The following is a 22,639-nucleotide window of genomic DNA, read 5'->3' on the forward strand; positions in this document are numbered from 1 at the left end:
TGTGTGTCCACATAAGTAGCTGAAGTATGCAGGAAAGAAAATCCGTGGGCATTCTGAACACGGTACAAGTGTGAGCTGTCAGCAAACGCTTCATTTTTCTATTTGGGGCAAGTGATTGCTGTTTCCTCCTGGCCTGACACCTGAATGCTTAGTCCTGCTAACGTTGTGACCTTTGAGGCATCTAACGCACCCAGGTGGGATTTCCTGTCTCTGTGTGGGTTTAAAAAAAAACCCACAGTTTTTCTGCTCAGTCACCTGAGTTTTGAAGATAAAAAACAAAAGATTTTCTGCCTATAAATGGTATGGGCTTTTTTTTCTGTTAGTTTTAAGTATGCTGTAGTCTCAGTTTAAGCCTAAGTGTTATTTATATTATGAAAAATTCTAAACATATTGAAAAATATGATCTATGCTTAACTACTCTTAGAGTTTGTCCATTTGATCTACGTTTTCAGATGTGTAGTTAAAATGTTGCTCGTGTGATTTTTATTGTGGGTTTAATCTATGTAGAATTTAGAGTGATGACTCCCAAGTTCTGTCTTGTACGTTTGTTCTCTGTTTCAAAGCTCTCTATTCCTATCTTTATTATTTCCTTCCTTTATTTGAAGCTTAGCTTTTTAAACTGGGCTTTCTTCTTTTCTTTTCTAACATAAATACTCAAGTCTATACATTTCCTTCAAGTACTGCTATGGTGCCATCTCATAAGTTTTGATATGTAATATATTTATTATTGTTTGCTTTTAAACATGCCTGTTTTGATTTCTCTTTGACCCTTCAAATGTTCAGAAGTGAGTTTTAAAATTATTAAACATAAGTATTTTTCTAGTCTGTTGGATTCTCACATATTTACATTGTGGTTGGAGAATGTAGTGTGTATGATACCAATCCCTTGAAGTTTGTTGAACCTCTCGGTAGAGCCTGGCCTATACCAATATGAACAAATATTCTGTGTATTCTCGAAAAGACTTCGTGTTTTATAATTGTTGGCTATAATCTGTATATGTGTTCATTAGATTAAGCTTATTAATGGTGCTGCTGATATCTTTGATATCCTTCCTAAATTTTTTGGTCAGTTTATTCTATTAGTTATTGAGAAAGTTGTGTTTATGTATTTCTTCTTGTAGTTCTGTCAGTTTTTGAGGCCATGTTATTAGTATGTAGATTGAGAATTAAATCTTTTAGTATCATTATATGGAAGTCATCTATCTCTGATAATGCTTTTTGCCTTAAAGTCTGTTTTGTCTGATACTAATACTACCTGCATTCTTTTGGTTAGTATTTATCTGGTATATCTTTCACAATGCTTTGATTTCAACCTTTTTATATCCTTTTTAAAAAAACACGTGTCCCAAAACAAAACATAAACAGACTCAACGGACGGACGTAGAGAACAGACTTATGGTTGCCAAGGGGGAGGGAGGGATAGATTGGGAGTTTGAGATTAGCAGATGCAAACTATTATATACAGAATGGATAAACAACAAGGTCCTGCTGTATAGCACAGGGAACTATATTCAATATCCTGTGATAATCCATAATGGAAATGAATATAAAAAAATGTATATGTATAACTGAATCACTTTGCTGTACAGCAGAACTTAATACAACATTGTAAATCAATGTTACTTCAATTAAAAAAAATAAAAATAAAAACGTGTCCCTTGTAAACAGGATATATAGCTGGATTTTTAAAAAATCTAGTTTGAACATTTTTGTCTTTTAACTGGTGCACTTGTTCATTGTTATTCATTATAATTCTTGATACACATCAATTCATTTCAACCATCTTATAATAATCTATTTGTCCAGCTTTTCTGTTTTGTCTTCCCTTATTACTTTCTTTTGAACTGTTTATTTTTGTGTCCTTATTTTATCTCCCTCCCACCCTAGTTTGGATGTTATTCACTATATTTTTTTTCTTTTAGTGGTTACCTACTGAAGTGTGAAATTTACCCTACAGAAGTGTAGAAATTTTACCTACTAAAGGGTGAAATTTCACACACTGAAGTGTGAAATATGTACCCCCCAAAAATACAACTCAGTATAGAACAAGGTGAACCCCTGGAACCAACACACAGCCCCCCAGAAGCTCCCCTCATGCTCCTTCTGGTCATTGACCTCCCACTGACCTCTGTCACCATAGGTTAGCTGTGCTTGTTTTTTGACTTTATACAGATGGGTTCATAACAGTATGCACTCCTTTATGTCTAGCTTTCAAAAAACTCTAACATTCAGTTTTTACTTATAATAATTTACAATTAATCCATATCTTTACTTCCTTCCTACACCAGAACTGTATCTCACATTAACTCCAATTACATCCTTCCTGATTTATATGCTCTGAATGTCGTGTATTTTAGTTGTGGGCTAGTTGTGGATGTGAATCTTCAAGGGAGATTTGTTTTCTCCCCTATTTATTGCTGTGCAACAAATTACCTACAAACTCAGTATCTTAAAACAACAAATGTGGGACTTCCCTGGTGGAGCAGTGGTTAAGAATCCACCTGCCAGTGTAGGGGACACGGGTTGGAGCCCTGGTCTGGGAAGATCCCACATGCCATGGGGCAACTAAGCCTGTGCGCCACAACTACTGAGCCCATGTGCCACAACTACTGAAGCCGGTGCTCCACAACAAGAGAAGCCACCACAATGAGAAGCCCGCTCATTGCAACGAAGAGTAGCTCCCACTCACCGCAACTAGAGAAAGCCCATGGCAGCAACGAAGACCCAACGCGGCCAAAAATTAAAATTAAATAAATAAATACATTTAAAAAAACAAAAACTAAAACAAATGTTATGACCTCACACAGCTTCTGAGGGTAAAGAATCTAGGGGTGGCTTAGCTGGATGTTCTAGCTCGTGAATTCTCCTGAGGTTGCACTGAAAGCTGTTGGCGAAGCAGCAGACTCTGAAGACTTACGTGGGGCTGAAGGGTTCATTTCTTTCTTTCTTTCTTTCTTTTTTAATATTTATTTATTTATTTGGTTGCACCAGGTCTTAGTTGCAGCACGTGGGCTCCTTAGTTGCAGCAGGTGGGCTCCCTAGTTGTGGCATGCATGTGGGATCTAGTTCCCTGACCAGGCCCCCTGGATTGGGAGTGTGGAGTCTTACCCACTGTGCCACCAGGGAAGTCCCTGAAAGATCCATTTCTTTCTTTACTTTCCTCTTTTTTTTAAAAATTGAAGTATAGTTGATTTATAATGTTGTGTTAGTTTCTGCTGTACAGCAAAGTGATTCAGTTATATATGTATATATATTTTCTTTTCCATTATGCTTTATAACAAGATATTGAATATAGTTCCCTGTGCTATACAGTAGGACCTTGTTGTTAATCTATTTTTTATATAGTAATTTGTATCTGCTAAATTATCCTCCCCCCACCCCTTTCCCCTTTGGTAACCTTAAGTTTGTTTTCTATGTCTGTGAGTCTGTTTCTGTTTCATAAATAAGTTCATTTGTGTCATATTTTAGATTCCACTTATAAATGATATCATATGGTATTTGTCTTTGCCTGACTTACTTCACTTAGTATGATCATCTCTTGGTCCATCCATGTTGCTGCCAATGGCATAATTTCTTTTTTTATGGATGAGTAATATTCCATTTTGTATACATACCACATTTTCTTTACCCATTCATCTGTTGATGGACATTTTGATTGCTTCCATGTCTTGGCTATTGTGAATAGTGTTGCTATGAACATAGGGGTGCATGTATCTTTTTGAATTATGGTTTTCTCTGGATATATGCCCAGGAGTGGGATTTCAGGATCATATGGCAACTCTATTTTCAGTTTTTTGAGGAAACTCCTTATTATTCTCCATAGTGGCTGCAACAACCTACATTCCCACCAACAGTGTAGTAGGGTTCCCCTTTGAAGGATCCATCTCACATGGCTCTGTGCAGGTCACTAAAGTTCTTTGCCACGTGGGACTCTCCATGAGGCTGCCCACGATGTGGCTTCCCCCACAGTGAATGATCCGTGAGAGAGTGGGCACCTCCAGATGAAAGCTGCTGTGTTTTTATTACCCAGACACAGAATGACATCCCATCCCTTTTTCCATATTCTTTCCACTAGAAGCCAGTTACTAAGTCCGGGCCATATTCAGGGGAATTAAGTTGCACTTATTGAGGGGAAGAGTATCAGAGAATTTGTGGGCATGTCGTTAAAACCGCCACATCCCCCTACACTCAGGGCCGCATTTATGACGGGCAATGTTCATTGTAATCACAGGTAGCCTTTGGTTATGCCACTAATCAAATAAACAGGTTCATTTATTTCCTTTACTGGTTTTTTATTTTTAGAGGTTGCTTTTTTTTCTTTCTGACCTAATTTTGTTAATTATATAAAATTACAAGGTATCAGTATTTTTAGATGTTTCCTCTATGGCTAAGATTTCCAAGAAAGATGTCTTCGAATGTCCTGCCTGGAGTAAGGAGCTGGTTGCCAGCATTCTGCGCCCTGGGGCAGGGTTGGGGGCATGGTGTGGGGGGGTGGTAGTTACTTTTTACTACATGCATGATCACATTCTCCCCTTTTAAAATGTCCTCGATGCTGCAGGTTAACCATGAAAGCAAAGACCATGTTTTCCCCTCTCCGGAGAATAAATCTCTAGTCCCAGGTGGGAGGGGGCATTGCATAGAGCAGTGTTTCTCAAATACCAGAGCATCAGAACCACCTAAGTACTTGATGGAAATGCAAATTCTACTGAATCAGAAACTCTGTGGATAGGGTCAACAATCCAAGATTTTACAGACCCCTGGGTGATTCTGACGTGCACTAGTTTGAGAACCTTTGGCTTGGAGAAGGAGAAGAAATCTGAGGATCATGCTGCTTTACAAATAGCTTTCACCCAATCCTCCTTATTTTAGCACCTGAAACCTCCCAGTTCCAGAAGTATCGGGTGCTTCCAATTTTGAGTCTTTTGGTAATTTTGCAGTCAGATTGAATTGGTTCTTAGTTTTCTCCCATTCTGGATTAGGATTTGCCTTTCTTACTACTGATTTGCCATTCATTTGTCCATTTTTCAGCTTCCAGAATTTTGTTGCTGTTGTTTCCTCGTCCTCGTCTGTTCTTCAGTTCTGTGTATTTATGTCTTAAACAAAAATCTGTTTACTGAGATGTTTACTGGCATTCTTTTGGGAAAGAATGAAATTAGATGTTATGTTTAGTGTGCCATCTTAACCTAAATGATCTCATTCTCTGTAATGGCTACATGCTATTGTGCTATTTAGATTTACTGTCATTTACTTAATCCATTTCTAATTTATGGGCATTTAGATTATTTTCAACTTTTAAATGACATCTCATGTACAGTTCAAGGAGAGCTACAGGAAATTTTCTTTTTTTTTTAATATTTATTTATTTATTTGGCTGTTTCAGGTCTTAGCTGCAGCATGTGGGATTTTTAGTTGCAGCATGTGGGATCTAGTTCCCTGACTAGGGATGGAACCCGGGCCCCCTGCATTGGGAGCGTGGAGACTTAGCCACTGGACCACCAGGGAAGTCCCCGAAATTTTCTTGAACTATATTACAAATGGCCCTTCAATGAAATTGCATCAGTTGAGTCTTATTTCCCCACACTTTTACCAATACTGTGAATTATCAGACTTTTTGACCTTGCCATTTGATATGTAAAAGGACAGTTTTAAAAGTAAGCATTACATTTCTTTAGTAATGAGTACTTAGAGTTGTACACCCTTTCATGTATAAATTGTCCATTGATGTTACTTTTTCTATGAACTGTTTGTTCAGGTTTTTTCCATAGTTTTTCTGTTGGGCTATTTGTTCTTTTTATAATTTGCAAGAGTTTTGTTATTGTGGCATTTTTCATTTTTCACAGTTTGGGGAGGGTTCTTTTTTTTTCTGTAAAAAATAATTGTGCATTTTTATGTAGTCAAATATGTTACTTCCCTCCTTTATGGCTGCTTCCCCACTGTAGTAGTATAAGTAAATTCTCTTAGCATGTTTAAAATTTTTATGATTTCATATTTTACATTTAAGTGCTGATGTACATGGAATTTTTGTTGTTGTTGCTGTTATTAGGAGTGAGGTGGCGACTTAGCTTTATTCATCTCTTAAATGACTAGACAGTTATCCCAGCCCTTTTTATTGACTTATCCATTATTTTGCCACTGGTTTGATGTGCCCATTTTGTCACCTACTTAATTTCCATAAGTATTTGGGTCTGTTTTTGAACGCTTTCTTTTATGTTATTGATTTTTTTTTTCTCTTTTACCAATACCAGACTGTTGTAATTGTTACCTTTACAATGTTTTATTATCTGGTAGGATTAGTCTTCCATCTTTAGTCTTTCAGTATTTCCCCGGCTATTCCTGCAAGTTTACTTTTCTATGTAAACTTTTGTATTATTCTATCAACTTCAAAACAAAACAAAAACTCAAGGTACCTGTTGATGTTTTAAGTTTATTCATCAAATTAGGGGTGATATTTACGATATTGAGTCTTAGCTAAGAAAATGCCTTTCTATCTATTCAAGTCTTCTCTGATGTCCTTCTTGTTTTAAAGTTTTCTTAAAATTATGTTTATTCCCAAATACTCTATGTTTCTAATACTAATATTATAAAAGGAGTCTTTTATTTCTTTATGAGAAATATTATGATATATATTTGTCTTTAAAATATAACCTACTTAAAAAATGTTAAATATATAAAATAATGTCACACACATCCATGTACCTGGTACCTAGATTTAACACAGGTTATTATGAAATCTTTGCTTCTGATTTTTAAGGAAAATAATACATCACAGATAAAGCTGGGTTTATTTCCTTGTTCTTCACCTCCCTCCTCAGAGGGAGGAGGAGGAATAGTATTTATCCTTCACACACATTTTTGTGATTTTTTTTTTACCACAAATACATACATCCACATACACTATATTTAATTTTTTTGTCTCTTTAAATTGTACATGAATATTCCATTGTACTTCCCTTTTTAAATTACTGATTTCTTTGATTTTATTGTAGTGCCTGTGGACTTATTTCTTTTACAGTCTGTTGCCTCATCTCACAAACCACTTCAGGTTTGTTTATTTTTAAACAGATTTATTTAGATATAAATCACATACCATAGACTTCATCCATTTAAAGTACACAATTCAGTGGGTTTTGTATGTTAATTTTTTTTAATTATGATAAAATATATATAACATAAAATTTACCATTTTAACCATTTTTAAGTGTTCAATTCAGTGGCATTAATTACATTCATAATGTTGTGTAACCATCGCCATTATCTATTTACAAAATCTTTTCATCCACCCAGACAAAAACGCTAACTATTATGCAATAACTCCCCATTTCCCCTTCCTTTCAGCCACCGGTAAGCGCTAGTCTACTTTCTGCCTCTGTGAATTTACATATTGTAGATGTTTCACAAAAGTGGAACCATACAATATTTTCCTTTTGTGTCTGACTTATTTCACTTAGCATAATATTTTCAAGGTTCATGTTATAGCATGTATCAGAAGTTCGTTTCTTTTCATGGGTGAATAATACTTCATTGTATATATACAGGCAGCCCTCCATATCTGTGGCTCCCACATCCGCAGACTCAACCAACTACAGATTGAAAATATTTTTTAAAAAATTACAGAAAGTTTCAAAAAGCAAAACTTGAGTCTGTTGCACGCAGGCAATTTTTTACATAATATTTACATTGTATTTACAACTATTTACATAGCATTTACACTGTATTAGGTATTATAAGTAATGTTGAGCTGATGTGAAATATATGAGAGAATGTGCACGGAACATATGCAGATGTACTCAAGTCCCTTGAGCATCCTGGAATGTTGGTACCTCTGGGGGTCCTGAAATCAATACTCTGCAGATACAGAGGGACGACTTGTATACCACAGTTTGTTTATCTATTCACCTCATTCATCTCTTGATGGACACTTGAGTTGTTTCCATCTTTTGCCTGTTTTGAATGATACTACATTGAACATTGGGGCACAAGTATCTATTCAAGTCCCTGCTTTCGATTCCTTTGGGTATATACCTCTCAGTGGTGTTGCTGGCAGGTTTATTTTTAGAATCATTTTGCTTCTGAAATAATGAGCTTTTCTATGCTTAACATAGAAAAGCAATCCAAGTCAAATTTAAAAGCAGATATTTACATGTGCTTTTCTTGCACAAAACATCATCTAATCTTTGGCCTCATCATAACCTCACGTTTTTATTCTCCCATATATTTAGCTACTTCTTTCTGCCCCCTCCCCCAACCCCCGCAACCCCTCACATTTTCTTGACCTTCCCTTGCTCTTAGGATTGATGGCTGTTAGAGTCTTTCTCCATCACCCTCCACAGCCCTCTCTGCTGCTGTTCAAGGGTCCCTGCTCCACAATCCACCGGCCTGGACCATTCTGCTGTCACACTCTGGCCCTGAAACCAGGCAGGAGGACTGTGAACTTCAGTGTGGACTGGCTGGAACAAGGATTTGTACTTCCAACCTCAACTGGACCTTTAATTATCTGCACTTCTCTCTTTACATCCTGGTCTCTTCTCCCCATCTAGTGGGAACCAACACTGCCATGCTTTCTCCTTAAGGTACAGGTGATGGTATCTCCTCCTTCACCAAGAACATTAATGCTGCTGAATACACCATGTGACATAGTCAGATATGCATTTCAGAAAGGGTACTGAGTGAGGCACCAAAAGCAAATGTATATTTAAATGAGTAAAAAAAAAAATCATTACAAACTTACCATTACCAGGGGATAAGTGGGGGGAGGGATAAATTGGGAGATTGGGATTGACATATACCCACTACTATACATAAAATAGATAACTAATAAGAACCTGCTGTATGGCACAGGGAACTCTACTCAATACTCTGTAATGGCCTATATGGGAAAAGAATCTAAAAAGAAAAAAGAGTGGATATATGTATATGTATAACTGATTCACTTTGCTGTACACCTGAAAGTAACACAATATTAATCAACTATACCCCAATAAAAATGTTTAAAAATCAATACAAATTTTAAAATTTTTAAATTAAAATAATTGCAAACATCACAAAACTTAAAAATATATTTTAGCTTTATTAACTGAAACACCTCTGCCATCCTTCTTTCCTTATATTCTTTTGGCTGCATGCTGTTTTATTGTCTCTTCGGATGACAACAATGTTTGTAATCTTCTCTAGAGAGACTGGCAATCTTTCTCAAGTGTGACTGATTGAAATTTGTTTTTTAGTATTGATAGTTTAGAAAAACGGGAAAGCTTCACATTTTTGTTACTGATAGCATTATATGAATATTTAGGATTGTTATCTAAACTGGGAAAATCTCTCTCAAATTCTTTCATGCATGAGCTGTAATATTTGGAAGAAATTTCTGTAGACAGATCCTGGCCCTATAACATTTTTTTTTAACATCTTTATTGGAGTATAACTGCTTTACAATGGTGTGTTAGTTTCTGCTTTATAACAAAGTGAATCAGTTATACATATACATATGTCCCCATATCTCTTCCCTCTTGCATCTCCCTCCCTCCCAACCTACCTATCCCACCCCTCTAGGTGGTCACAAAGCACCGAGCTGATCTCCCTGTGCTATGTGGCTGCTTCCCACTAGCTATCTATTTTACATTTGGTAGTGTATATATGTCCATGCCACTCTCTCACTTTGTTCCATCTTACCCTTCCCCCTCCCCGTATCCTCAAGTCCATTTTCTAGTAGGTCTGCATCTTTATTCCCGTCTTTCCCCTAGGTTCTTCATGACCATTTTTGTTTGTCTGTTTTTTAGATTCCATATAAATGTGTTAGCATACGGCATTTGTTTTTCTCTTTCTGACTTACTTCACTCTGTATGACAGACTCTAGGTCCATCCACCTCACTACAAATAACTCAATTTAGTTTCTTTTTATGGCTGAGTAATATTCCATTGTATATATGTGCCACATCTTCTTTATCCATTCATCTGTTGATGGACACTTAGGTTGCTTCCATGTCCTGGCTATTGTAAATAGAGCTGCAGTGAACATTGTGGTACATGACTCTTTTTGAATTATGGTTTTCTCAGGGTATATGCCCAGTAGTGGGATTGCTGGGTCGTATGGTAGTTCTATGTTTAGTTTTTGAAGGAACCTCCATACTGTTCTCCATAGTGGCTGTATCAATTTACATTCCCACCAACAGTGCAAGAGGGTTCCCTTTTCTCCACACTCTTTCCAGCATTTACTGTTTGTAGATTTTTTGATGATCTGGCCCCATAACATTTTAAACCCTGTTTTCCCTCCACAACCCACGTATTTCTGGAGCTGCAAGCCTTAGAGCACAATCATATTGCGAGACAGCATAATCTGTTAGCAATAATTTACCTACTCATAGGAGTGACAGTGAACCTTGTAAATATATTCTACGCCCAAATTAAATAAATCCCCACCTCAACTCTCCTTTGGTTGAATCTCAAAGATACCTGTAGCCACTCTAAAGCCTCCTGATGCAAGAGGATGTTTAACACAGGAAAGCTGGAGCAGAAAGAGGTGAGGGTCTTAGCCTTTTGTGGTTAAATCGCATTACTTCTGCAAATTTTACAAAAACCTATGACCATGAGAATGCACTGCTAGGACCCTCCCTTGGGGCACTTCTGGCTGCAGAAGATGAGTTCAGCAGCTGCTTCAGTAACCTAGGAATTAGATGATGGCAGGGCCAACGGGGAGTGGAGAGGAAGCAGTTGATTTGAAAAATATTCAGGAGGTATAACTGGTGGAATTTGGCAACTGGCTGAATGCCGGTGTGGGGAAGAATGAGGAGTCATTGATTTGTCCAGGTTACAACCTTGGTTGGATAACTAGATTGGTTTTGGGGTCAGCAGCTGACATAGAGGGTTGCAGAGAAGGCACAGGTGAGAAGGGGGAGGGAGAAGCAAGTTGAGCTCAGGATGCTTCTGAGGACATCCAAGTGGAGGTGTCTGTCTGGCAAGCACCTCACTTAAGAGTGAGAAGCTCCAGGAAGAATCCGTTAGGCACGGATTCTGCAGTCATTGTGGAGGTGGAGGCTGAAGTCCAGGAGAGGTGGAGATTGCACGCAGAAGCTGAGTGAGAAAGGCAGCGGGCCAAGCAAAAGACAAACCCAGAGGATCCCAAGCATTTAACCAGTGGCCACAGTAAAATGAACCCATGAAGGAGACAGAGTCTTCAGAAATTAATGTAATTCAATAGTTTATGATAGATTGCAGCTTAAGATGTGGTCATCTTTCCCCACTTCTCTTTTTTGATATTTCAGGTTTAGAAGAGAGACATGAATGACTTTAAAAGTGAGCTCTTTCTTATGAGCCTTTGTAGATGTTCACTTCGATGGTTTGTTAGATGGTATTCAAAGTATTTGTCTGCATCAAGGAAAAGAGTCTGCCTTTCGACGGTTTGTTAGATGGTATTCAAAGTATTTGTCTGCATCAAGGAAAAGAAATGGAATCATAAATACCCCCCCCCCCCCATATATAGCTCTTCCTGCCTCTTTCCTTCACCAAAGACTTAAAAAGTCAAATGGGTCTCTTCTTTAGTTCATCTCAAGAGTAAACTGGGTGGAGATGGACAGTCTCTTTCACTGACATGGACTCCCAGAGGTGGGAATTTCCCAGCAGGCTGCACAAGCTTGTGCTCAGCGGTGAAGACTCCAGGCAGCCCTTTGCACAGGACTCTTCAAGGCGTGGCAAAGCTCGTGACGTTTGCATTTTTAAATATATTCTCTTTGGTGTGGGTAAAACTCAACCAGACATGGTTAACACCTTGACCTCGAGGATGAAGCGTAATACTATAGGGTAGCGACCTCCTCCTTGGTAGCAATTCCTGAGAGGGGCAGTGGTGAGTTTATTTTTGTATGCTTTTGAATGAATTTCAGACCGATTTTTTAACGTTTTGCTCCAGTTCTTCATAGGGATTCCATCAAAGATGAGTCCAGCTGACTTTCTGAAGATGGGTCATTCTGCAGAAATTAAGTTGTAGTTGAGGACCTTGATGACTGGAGGGGATCTCGGAATTTCATCAGGGTAGTAGTGAGGCTGGGTGGGGACTGGACATGAGAGAATGGCCATCGTGATTTTCAGTACTTCAGAAGCTTAATGAAGTTTGAAACTTGACCCAGGACCAGTCTACACTGGCCAACTGATTGTCCTTCTTGGTTTATGGCTGGAATGACATTAGCTCAGTGGGTAGACACAGCTGTCTCTTGATGATCCGTGTTGCTGGTGGACACAGTGTTTATGTCTGATAATTAAGGATTTTGATGTGAATATTACTTAATGAATGTTAGTCTTTTTTAAAAAAAACTTATTGAAGTATAGTTGATTTATAACGTTGTGTTAATTTCTGCTATGGCAGAAGTGATTCAGTTATACATATATATATATTCTTTTTCATATTCTTTTCCATTATGGTATATCAGAAGATATTGAATATAGTTCCCTGTGCTATACAGTAGGACCTTGTTGTTTATCCATCCTATATATACTAGTTTGCATCTGCTTATCCAAATAGATAGTCTTTTACAGTGTCACGTGTACTCTTGTGGCATTAGTCTATTCATTTCCTACAGACCTGGCTTTTCTAGTTTGTCTTCCAGGGTGGTTTCTCTGAAATGCTGATCTGGTCAGGATGCCTTCCATGACTCTGCCCCTGTTTTCATCAAGCCTCATCTTTCAATTCTCCCCCTTTTTTTTTGTACCACTTTAAAAATATTGAAGTGTGGTTAATTTACAATGTTGTGTCAGGTTCAGGGTGTACAGCAAAGTGATTCAGTACTTTTTCATTCTTTTTCAGATTCTTTTCCATTATAGGTTATTACAAGATATTGAATATAGTTCCCTGTGCTATACAATTCTCACTTTCTTGTGAGTCTCTAGCCTTAAAATGAAGGTACATAAAATTCTAGAATTTTACAGGAGGTACAGTTTACAGCTCCTGGCCTCTGCACAAACTTGGCCCTCTGCCCTTATCACATCTGGAAAATGAGGACACATCTCATTACCTTCTCTGGGGTTTGTCTTTTTTGTTGTTGTTGTTGTTGTTGTTGTTTGCGGTACGCGGGCCTCTCACTGTTGGCGGCCTCTCCGGTTGCGGAGCACAGGCTCCGGACACGCAGGCTCAGCGGCCATGGCTCACAGGCCCAGCCGCTCCGCGTCATGTGGGATCTTCCCAGACCGGGGCACGAACCCGTGTCCCCTGCATCGGCAGGCGGACTCTCAACCACTGCGCCACCAAGGAAGCCCAGAGGATTTTTTTTTTTTTTTAAAGAACAGCCCCAGAGCAAAGACCCCATGTATTATGTCTGACTCCCTGCCAAGTCACCCTAAAACAAAGCTCCCAACTGGACAAGCCTGGCTTCTGTACACAGAGCAAGACTGGCAGAGAGAAGCTGAGTGTGCAAATGCTAGCACATTCATCTGCATTACTGTTAAATATGAATAGACAACTAAGGATGACGGCCAGATGTTTGAGCACATCCATAAAACCTGCAAAGGGAAAGAGAAAGACCAAGATGAAATAAACAGAAAAATAACCCTAAAGGCAACAGAGAATTCAGGAGACAGGAGAGATCTTAAACAAAACAAAGCAAACTTTCTCAAATTTATATCCTTTAGAGAGATTTGAGAAGATATTGCATCCATAAAATAAGAACAGGATACTATGATAAAGGAGACCAAGAAAATGATATTGGAAATTAAAAATAATATCCTAGAAATTAGAACCAGAAGACAGAGATGGAAAAAAGAGAGAATATATGAAACATACAGAGGAAGAATCTAGGATGTGCAGGTTACTTATAAGGAAGGGGAAAAAAATGGAGAAAAAGAAAACATCAAAGAAACAGTGCAGATTTTTTTTCCAAAACAGAAAAGGATATCTGAGTTGCCTAGCATAATGAACATAAAAAACATATGTATCCAGACACATCCTTATAAAAATTTAGGACATTGAGGATAAACAGCCTACAAGCTTCTAGAGAGAAAAAGCTGGTCACCTTTTTCAGGAATGAGCCTGGCATGAGCCACTCCAGGTGACAGAGGACATAGAACAGTACCCTTGTCATTCTAAGGGAAAATGATTTTCAATATAGAATTCTATACCCATCCAAATTATTAATTAAATGTGACGTATTCAGACATTACAAAGATTCAGGAAGTTTACCTCCCATGTACCAGTCCTTAGGAAGTTACTTGAGATTTCTCTAGTGAAATGAGGAAGTCATGAGTGTCTAGAAACAGGAGGGAAAAACCAGAAGAATAATGAAGGAAAATCCTGGACTCTCAGAACTTGCTGGTGGTCCAGTGGTTAGGACTCGGCGATTTCACTGCTGTGGGCCCAGGTTCAATCCCTGGGCAGGGAATCAAGATACCACAAGCCATGCGGCGGGGCAATAAATAAATAAATAAATAAAATATAAAAGTTTAAAAAAAAAATCCTTGACTCTCAAGTCTTGGAGCAGGAAGACTGAGGGTTCCAGTAGGAAGTTTTCTAAGGGGGGAAAAGAGTGGTGGGAGAAACTTGATACCATCTCTGGAAATTTGGAACAACCTAAAGAGGTGTTAACCTAATGGCAGACAGGAAAAAAGAAAGGCAATTAGAAACCCCAGGGAAGAGAAGAGAAAAAAAGCATCTACAAGGAGAGAGAACATGCCATCCCAGTATATATCCGCCACTTAGCTGTGCAGAGAGCAATATTTATATAATTATAATAATGTGAGCATTGGTGATTGTTTTGGTTTTTTGTTTGTTTTTGTTTTTGGCTGTGTTGGGTCTTCGTTGCTGCATGCAGGCTTTCTTTTTAGTTGCAGCGAGCAGGGGCTACTCCGTTGTGGTGCGCAGGCCTCTCATTAAGGTGGCTTCTCTTGTTTCAGAGCACAGGCTCTAGGTGCGAGGGCTTCAGTAGTTGTGGCGCACGGGCTCAGTAGTTGTGGCTCGCGGGCTCTAGAGCACAGGCTCAGTAGCTGTGGCACACGGGTTTAGTTGCTCCACGGCATGTGGGATCTTCCTGGACCAGGGCTTGAACCCGTGTCCCCTGCATTGGCAGGCGGATTCTTCACCACTGTACCACCAGGGAAGCCCTGATTTTTAATTTAGAGTCAATGTACACTTGAAGGGAGGACTTATGGCTATAGACTAGACCTTTAACCTTGACAATGTAAAAAGTACAGTTGATGGTTTGGAGATGGGAGTTGAGAGGAGAGCTCAGCAAAGCATGAAAATATCCTTATCTTTAGATCTGTGGACACAAGGGATGTCTTAGTTGGTTAGAACTGAGAAATAAAGGTATATGATATTATTTAAAGCTACAAAGGTAACCAGTAGAGAAAGTGAAAATGACATAACCACATTGGTAAGAAAAGGAGATATCCAGAAGAGTACAGCTGAGCTAAATCCCATGTATTAAAGAAATCAATAATCATGCTTTAAATTGAACAAGAAATAGCAGATGAGTATATTATTTAGAGACCAAAAGAAGCAAAAATTGGAAGAATTAAATGATTTTTTTTTTTTTTTTTGCGGTACACGGGCCTCTCACTGTTGTGGCCTCTCCCGTTGCGGAGCACAGGCTCAGGGCGTGCAGGCTCAGCGTGTATGGCTCACGGGCCCAGCCACTCCGCGGCATGTGGGATCTTCCCGGACCGGGGCAGAGACCCGTGTCCCCTGCATCGGCAGGGAGACTCCCAACCACTGCGCCACCAGGGAAGCCCTAAATGATTTTAAATTGGTTTTCTCTGAAGAACAGAACTAAGAGAATAGTGAGTCAGGAGACTATTGCTTTTTACTATAGCAGTGTTTTATCCTCTTCTTTTTTATTACTTTTAAAAAGGGAAGCAGAGAGAGCAAGAGAGAGGAAGGAAGGAAGGAAGGAAGAAAGGAGGAAAGAAAGAACTGTAAAGATCCTGACAGATCATAATACGACCTACTTGGAGATTCCAGATGGACATAGACGTTTTTAAGACCTGGGAATTACACCCATACCTTCTGATGTTAATATAAATTGTGTGTGTGATTGTGTGTGTGTACATATTTAATAAGGTTTTATTTTCTAAATTTTTTTATTTAAAAATAATTTCAAGCTTACTTGAAAGAAATGTTTCAAGACTAAGAATATTACAAAGAACACTGGTATATTCCACACCCAGATTCACCCCTGTCAACATTTCACTCTATTTGTGTCATCATTTGCCCCTCACCAAGCCAGTGTGTTCCCTAAACCTCTGGAGGGTTGCAGACATCAGGACCCTTTACCCCTAAATACTTGAGTGTGTATTTTGTAAGAATAGGCAGGAATATGCTCTTATATAACCACAGCAAATTGAACATTGACACAAAACTTTAATCTACCAATGAGATTTAATCTGCAAATACCATCTTTTCCTACTATAAACTCCCTCCCTTCAGAGTCCATTTCACCGTGTACCTTTTTCCTTTTCTCCTCCACTTCAGTCTTCTGCTGTCACCTTTATTCTCTCTACTTACTTTTGCTTTCGGTTTGAAGTCTTTTGTTCTATAATTATTTGAATGATTCCTGGAGCTTAAAGAACAGACATACAAAGATATACACTTAGATTCTGTGTGGGGGAGAGTTTTTGGTTCCTTTGCCTTTCCAAAAATCACTGACACTGTTGTTTGACTCTTTGACCCTCCTTTTGAAACATGAATTGTACAGATATGTTTCTGAGAGTTTAACGGCTGTTTTTCTTTTCTGTCTTTTTCCACTCTGGTTTATAGTTTGAAAAAGTACCGGAAGGCCCTATCCCTCCATCCACACCGAAGTTTGCATATGGAAAAGTTGGTCTAAAAAAGGTAAGGAGAAAAAAAAATGACAGAAACATTGAGAGTGAGGAAGTGGAATTCAGCAGTCGTGAGTGAAAGTGTTATGCTGGGGAATCGGTTTGTTATTTTCCTGTGAACTTGTTTTCTGTGAGACTGATGTGGTAGGTGATGTTTCTGGGAAAACGGGGACACGGGAGGTGAGAGACTCTGTGTGCATGTTGACAGGGTGAGCACATGGGGCACGAGCGGGCATTCTTAGATCATTTTGGTTCCATTATCCATGTCAAAAGCAGCACTAGGGGGCTTCCCTGGTGGCGCAGTGGTTGAGAATCCGCCTGCCGATGCAGGAGACACAGGTTCGTGTCCAGGTCCGGGAAGATCCCACATGCCGCGGGGCGGCTGGGCCCGTGAGCCATGGCCGCTGGGCCTGCGCGTCCGGAGCCTGTGCTCCGCAACGGGAGAGGCCACAGCAGTGAGAGGCCCGCGTACCACAAAAAAAAAAAAAAAAAAAAAAGCAGCACTAGGAGCCCTTGTGGGAATAACATGCAACCTTATTGTTATGGCTGGTGATGTTCTTTTCTATAATTCACCTTTCTCAAAGGGGGTTCTCAAAAGCCACAGGCATTAACCCTCAATTATACACTCCCCTCCATCTCAAAATTATGTCCTCGTGGCTTATATGGTAATCGGGACATCAGGGGTGAAAGCTAGAAACGAATCACAAATATGAGTGAAGACCATTTTATTCTAGGGAAAGAGACAAAGAAGCGAGGTTTCATTTGATAGGAGTGACGTAAGCCCAGATCAATTTGTTTTGACCATCTGTGTCTTCAGGTTTTCCCCTCTGATAATCCCTAACTCCTATATGGGTTAACTCACAAGGAAAAAAAAGTTACATATTTCTTAAGAATCTTGATAATTCTAAAATAGCATCATAAGTTTTTATCTTTAAGCAAAATACCAAACATGATTGTATAATTTTTCCATTCATGAAGCCCTTTGATGTATTATTGGTTGGTTGAGCTCTTGTAACATTTTTCACCTACTGTCGGATACATGTGTTATGATCTACAAAGAATGTGTTCTCTCTGCCTGATAGGAGTCTTGCTTTAGATTAACCAAACTTTGATCACACTTGTAAAGGGAGTACCTTCTACATGTTCATTGCTACTGCTACTTAAGGAAACAGTTGGTTTGTGTCTTTCTAAAAATTGTTTTAATTTTTGGCTGTGTTGGGTCTTCATTGATGTGCATGGGCTTTCTCTAGTTGTGGCGAGCAAGGGCTACTCTTCATTGCAGAGCATGGCCTTCTCATTGTGGTGGCCTCTATTGTTGCGGAGCACGGGCTGTAGGGTGCATGGGCTTCAGTAGTTGCGGCACACGGGCTTAGTTGCTCCGTGGCATGTGGGATCTTCCCGAACCAGGGATCAGACCTGTGTCCCCCGCATTGGCAGGCGATTCTTAACCACTGTGCCACCAGGGAAGTCCCGGTTTATGTCTTTATAGAGCTGTGAAAATTTTATTTTTATGCAACAGAAAATAACTGCAAATGTTTCAAACAACAACATTGCTAAAACATAGCTACCTTAGTACCAGAGCACATTTTGTTTACCAGGAAGGAAAATTGTGAGACCAGAAACTAAATATATACAATTGAAGACAGCAAATCGGCATATAACTAAATGAAGTTTAAGTAGAACATAGTTATATAGGATAAAAGCTTTCACCATGAGTTGAGTTCCTTTAGTTGTCCAAGTGGGAAAGCACCCACTCAGCTGAATTGATGGATTGTACTTAAGACTGTTTTCTTCCATGCTGCCTATTGGCGAGGTAACCATGAAAAGTGTTTATAAAATTCCTGACCAGTATCGTATTAGGGAAAGCCCTGGGTTTGGAGCCAAACCTAACTGCAAATCCTGTCTGCGCCTTGATTCAAGTGAGCTGCTCTGAGCCCCGTTTCTTCTTTCCTAAAAAGGGACAGTAATGCCTGCCTTTCCCGGTGTTGTGAGGATTCAGTGAGTTATGCGGGTAAAGTGATGTCTCCCCTGGAGTTTGGTGAGGCACCCAGAGCTTATAGACATTATCATTGTTGTTATTGCATCAGAATAAACACCGTGAGCTGCAAGAATACACAATCATAAGTATTAGTTGAGTGTCTACCTTGTGCTGGCATTGGAGGTAAGCACAGTACAGACCCTGCCCTTAAGGAGCTGACGGTCAGCAAGGACAGCAGTGGTATAAACAACTGGAAAGTGATACAGGCGTGGGAAATATGCTGCAGACAAATTCAGAGGAGGGCACAGTTGGAGCTACTTCATTGGGAGTGGTGAGAAGGCTTTACGGAGCTTTGGTTTTCATGCATTTTAAGGGCCTTTCACATACAGGAGGTTGTGTTTGCAAATATGTATGTTTGAAACTATTTTTAAGTTTATCATCCGTTAATTTTCATCCAGAGTTAAGGAATAGATGGAATTGATTGAAGGTGACTGGGGGACAGCACTAAGTAGAATTTGAGCCATTTCAATTTATTTAGGGGTTTGGTCAATGACGTTATTCTCTACTGTGATTACCAGGGAGGGGTGACAGTGAGTGAATGCTGCTTTTGTTTCTTTTCAGTTAAAGACAGTGGAGGAAGCTCTCGACATTCTGTGTCCCTCTGGACCCGTAAAAAGCATTTATCCCTTGACATTTATCCAGGTGAAACAGGTAGGCCTTCAAAGGTAATGCTTCACCTTTTTTCTACTTGCAAAAATGTGCTTTCTGCACTGCCTGTTCTGAACACAGAGACCAAAACGGTAAGTAGATAAATCAGACCCCACATAAATCAACCATGGATCTCCACGCTCTCTTTAGTTCTAAGTACTACATGGTGAGCTGATCTTTCCTGTGTTTTCCCCCCATTTCTTATTATCAGATAGGTAGTAGCTCATCCTGCTTCAGCATAATTCTGTACAAGCTATAAATTGAGTATATTTAGGACATAATTAATCTTTCTTATAAGGTATCAGAGGAAAACCACTATTTTATTACTCAAAAAAGACAATTATTTTTCCTTAGCTCAAAGGTAGAAGGACTGTGTTCTTAATAGATTAGGTTATTAGAGATTCTTTTTCCTGCTTTTGAAGAGAACAAGAACAGAGTACATCGTGTGTGTGTGTTTAATCTCCAGGCCACAGCCCCATCTTTATTGTAAAAGTTTTCCCCAACTTTTTATTTTGGAAAACTTGCCAGAGTAGTACAACAAACACCCATAAAGCTTTCACCTAGATTCACCAAGTGTTAACAGTTACTTCACTTGCTTTATCTTTCTCTGTGTGTATACGCAGTCAACTGCTTTTTTTTTCAGCTGTTTGAGGTAGTTGTCAACATCATGACACTTCACCTTTAAATATTGCAGCACATATTTTTAAGAAGGACATTATCCTACACGACCATAAATAATGATCACTCTTCAGAAATTTAGCACTGGAACTTCCCTGGTGGCACAGTGGTTAAGAATCCACCTGCCAATGCAGGGGACACGGGTTCGAGCCCTGGTCTGGGAAGATCCCACGTGCCGCGGAGCAACTAAGCCCGCGAGCTACAACTACTGAGCCCGCGTGCCTAGAGCCTGTGCTCTGCAACGAGAAGCCACCGCAACGAGAAGTCCACACACTGCAACAGAGAGTAGCCCAGCTCACCACAACTAGAGAAAGCCTGCGCAGCAACGAAGACCCAATGCAGCCAAAATTTTAAAATAAATCAATCAATAAATTTATTTTTAAAAGCAGAAAGAAATTTAGCATTGATACAATCCTATTATCTAATACACATTCCACAGTCAGGTTTCCCTGGTCATTCCAATAGTGTCCTTTATAGCTTAAATTTTTTCAGTCCAGTTTCCAGTTCATGATCACACATTGTCTTCTTTCATCTGAAACGGTTTCTGAGTCTTTTTTTCTCTCTCTCTCATGACATGGACATGTCTGAAGAGGTCAGCCCAGATTTGTATACGGCCCCTCCCTGGTTAGATTCAGTGAAACATTTTTGGTGCAAACATGACAGCGGTGATGTGTTCTTCTCAGGACACCATTTCAGGATGCCCGTGACGTCACTTTTTGCCTCGGGTTCAGTGTTCAGTTTGATCACTTAGGATCTCAGTCCCATTTTTTGAAATGGAAAGTTATCTCGGCCCTCCTTTCTGACTTCCCAGGGAGATCACCTTTTAGAGGGAATAATAGCACATCTGATCTCACTTTAACGTATTTTGCCTCCAGTTACTATTATTATACTTGTGATTTCACTCTAACAGCACTGCTCTGTGACAAATAAAAATGAATAATTAAGCTCCCCACCCCACACTTTTTTATTAGCTTTGAGTAGGTTCTTTCTCTGGTTCTAACACACACTGACTGTACGTCCACGTCTTCATCTACCTGTCTTCTCCACCTAGTAGGGTCTGAGCACATCAGACAAGACACGACACAGAGCAGTAGGAACCTGGGAAGTGAATCCCAGGTTCATGTGTAGACAGACGCCAGCTGCCCTTGTTCTTCCTCAGACCCCTTCTTCTCTCTCATCTTTGGCCAAGGCAGTGCTCTCGGATCGGGTGGGGCTCCTGGGCCCTGGCTGTTTCAGATCTGGGACAAGCCCATAGAAGATTTTTTTTTTTTTAAGAAGATGTTGAGGGTAGGAGTTTATTAAGTTATTTATTTATTTTTGGCTGTGTTGGGTCTTCGTTTCTGTGCGAGGGCTTTCTCTAGTTGCGGCGAGCGGGGGCCACTCTTATTCGCGGCGTGCAGGCCTCTCACTATCGCGGCCTCTCTTGTTGCGGAGCACAGACTCCAGACGCGCAGGCTTGGTAGTTGTGGCACACGGGCCCAGTTGCTCCGCGGCATGTGGGATCTTCCCAGACCAGGGCTCGAACCCGTGTCCCCTGCATTGGCAGGCAGAGTCTCAACCACTGCGCTACCAGGGAAGCCCCCATAGCAGATTTGTTTCCAGTAAACCCCTTGGCGGGCACAGCTGCAGGGAGTGGGGTGCAGCCCTGGTACCCCTGCAGCTGCCCCACACCCCATCCCCAGAGGTCTCAGCTTTGCCTTTGCAGGGAGCATCTCAGCTTCTGCTCCCCTCCTGGAAACCCCTGGCTAAGTTTTCCTCAGCCTCTGAGCTAGGACTCACCGCTTTGGTACTTTCAAAAGATAAAAACAAGAGAGAGGGCTTCCCTGGTAGCACAGTGGTTGAGAGTCTGACTGCTAATTCAGGGGACACGGGTTCGAGCCCTGGTCTGGGAGGATCCCACATGCCGCGGAGCAACTAGGCCCGTGAGCCACAACTACCGAGCCTGCGCACCTGGAGCCTGTGCTCCACAACGAGAGGCTGCGATAGTGAAAGGCCCGTGCACCGCGATGAAGAGTGGCCCCCCGCTTGCCACAACTGGAGAAAGCCGTCGCACAGAAATGAAGACCCAACACAGCTATAAATAAATAAATAAATAAATAAATTTAAAAAACAAGAGAGAGATGGAGATTTGGGGTCTGGGAGGGAGGCATCCTTGCACTTGAAGGTTTGGCTGGCGACAGCAATAGCATTTCTTGAGTTCAGCACTTGCCTGCAACACAGGAACGTGTGTTAGCGTTTGCCTTCCACTCCTGCAAGTCACCTCTCCGCTTGCCTGGGGTGCACTTTCTTGCTTTTGGGGCCCGAGGAGTAGGGAACTTTGTCTCTGTTCCCTGCTGGATTTCCATTTGGACTCTCTTGTATAACTCAGGATTTATCCACCTCCCCCAGCTAATGGCCACAGCAGGAAGCCATGAACCGAGGCTGATGGTTGGGGCCTTCCTTTCGGACCAGGGATCCCAGCTCTCAAAGTACTTTCTGACTTAGAGA

The 22,639-nt window shown here is 40.3% G+C and overlaps 1 protein-coding gene across 5 annotated transcripts in view; it reads left to right on the forward strand.

Annotated features, from left to right (window-relative positions):
• The window catches only part of GLB1 (galactosidase beta 1), a 98,811-nt gene that overhangs the window by 43,157 nt on the left and 33,015 nt on the right, over window positions 1-22,639 (forward strand). For all 5 annotated transcript variants that reach the window (XR_010835016.1, XR_010835017.1, XM_059077341.2 and 2 more), the window contains exons 11-12: window positions 16,727-16,801; window positions 19,388-19,477. Coding sequence is in view for 3 of the 5 variants with exons in the window: in XM_059077341.2 (XP_058933324.1) it covers window positions 16,727-16,801; window positions 19,388-19,477 (165 nt within the window). In the remaining 2 variants the exon portion in view is untranslated. The remainder of the gene's footprint in view (window positions 1-16,726; window positions 16,802-19,387; window positions 19,478-22,639) is intronic.

Source organism: Kogia breviceps, chromosome 10 (genome assembly GCF_026419965.1).
Source record: "Kogia breviceps isolate mKogBre1 chromosome 10, mKogBre1 haplotype 1, whole genome shotgun sequence".
NCBI classification, from domain to species: Eukaryota; Metazoa; Chordata; class Mammalia; order Artiodactyla; family Physeteridae; genus Kogia; species Kogia breviceps.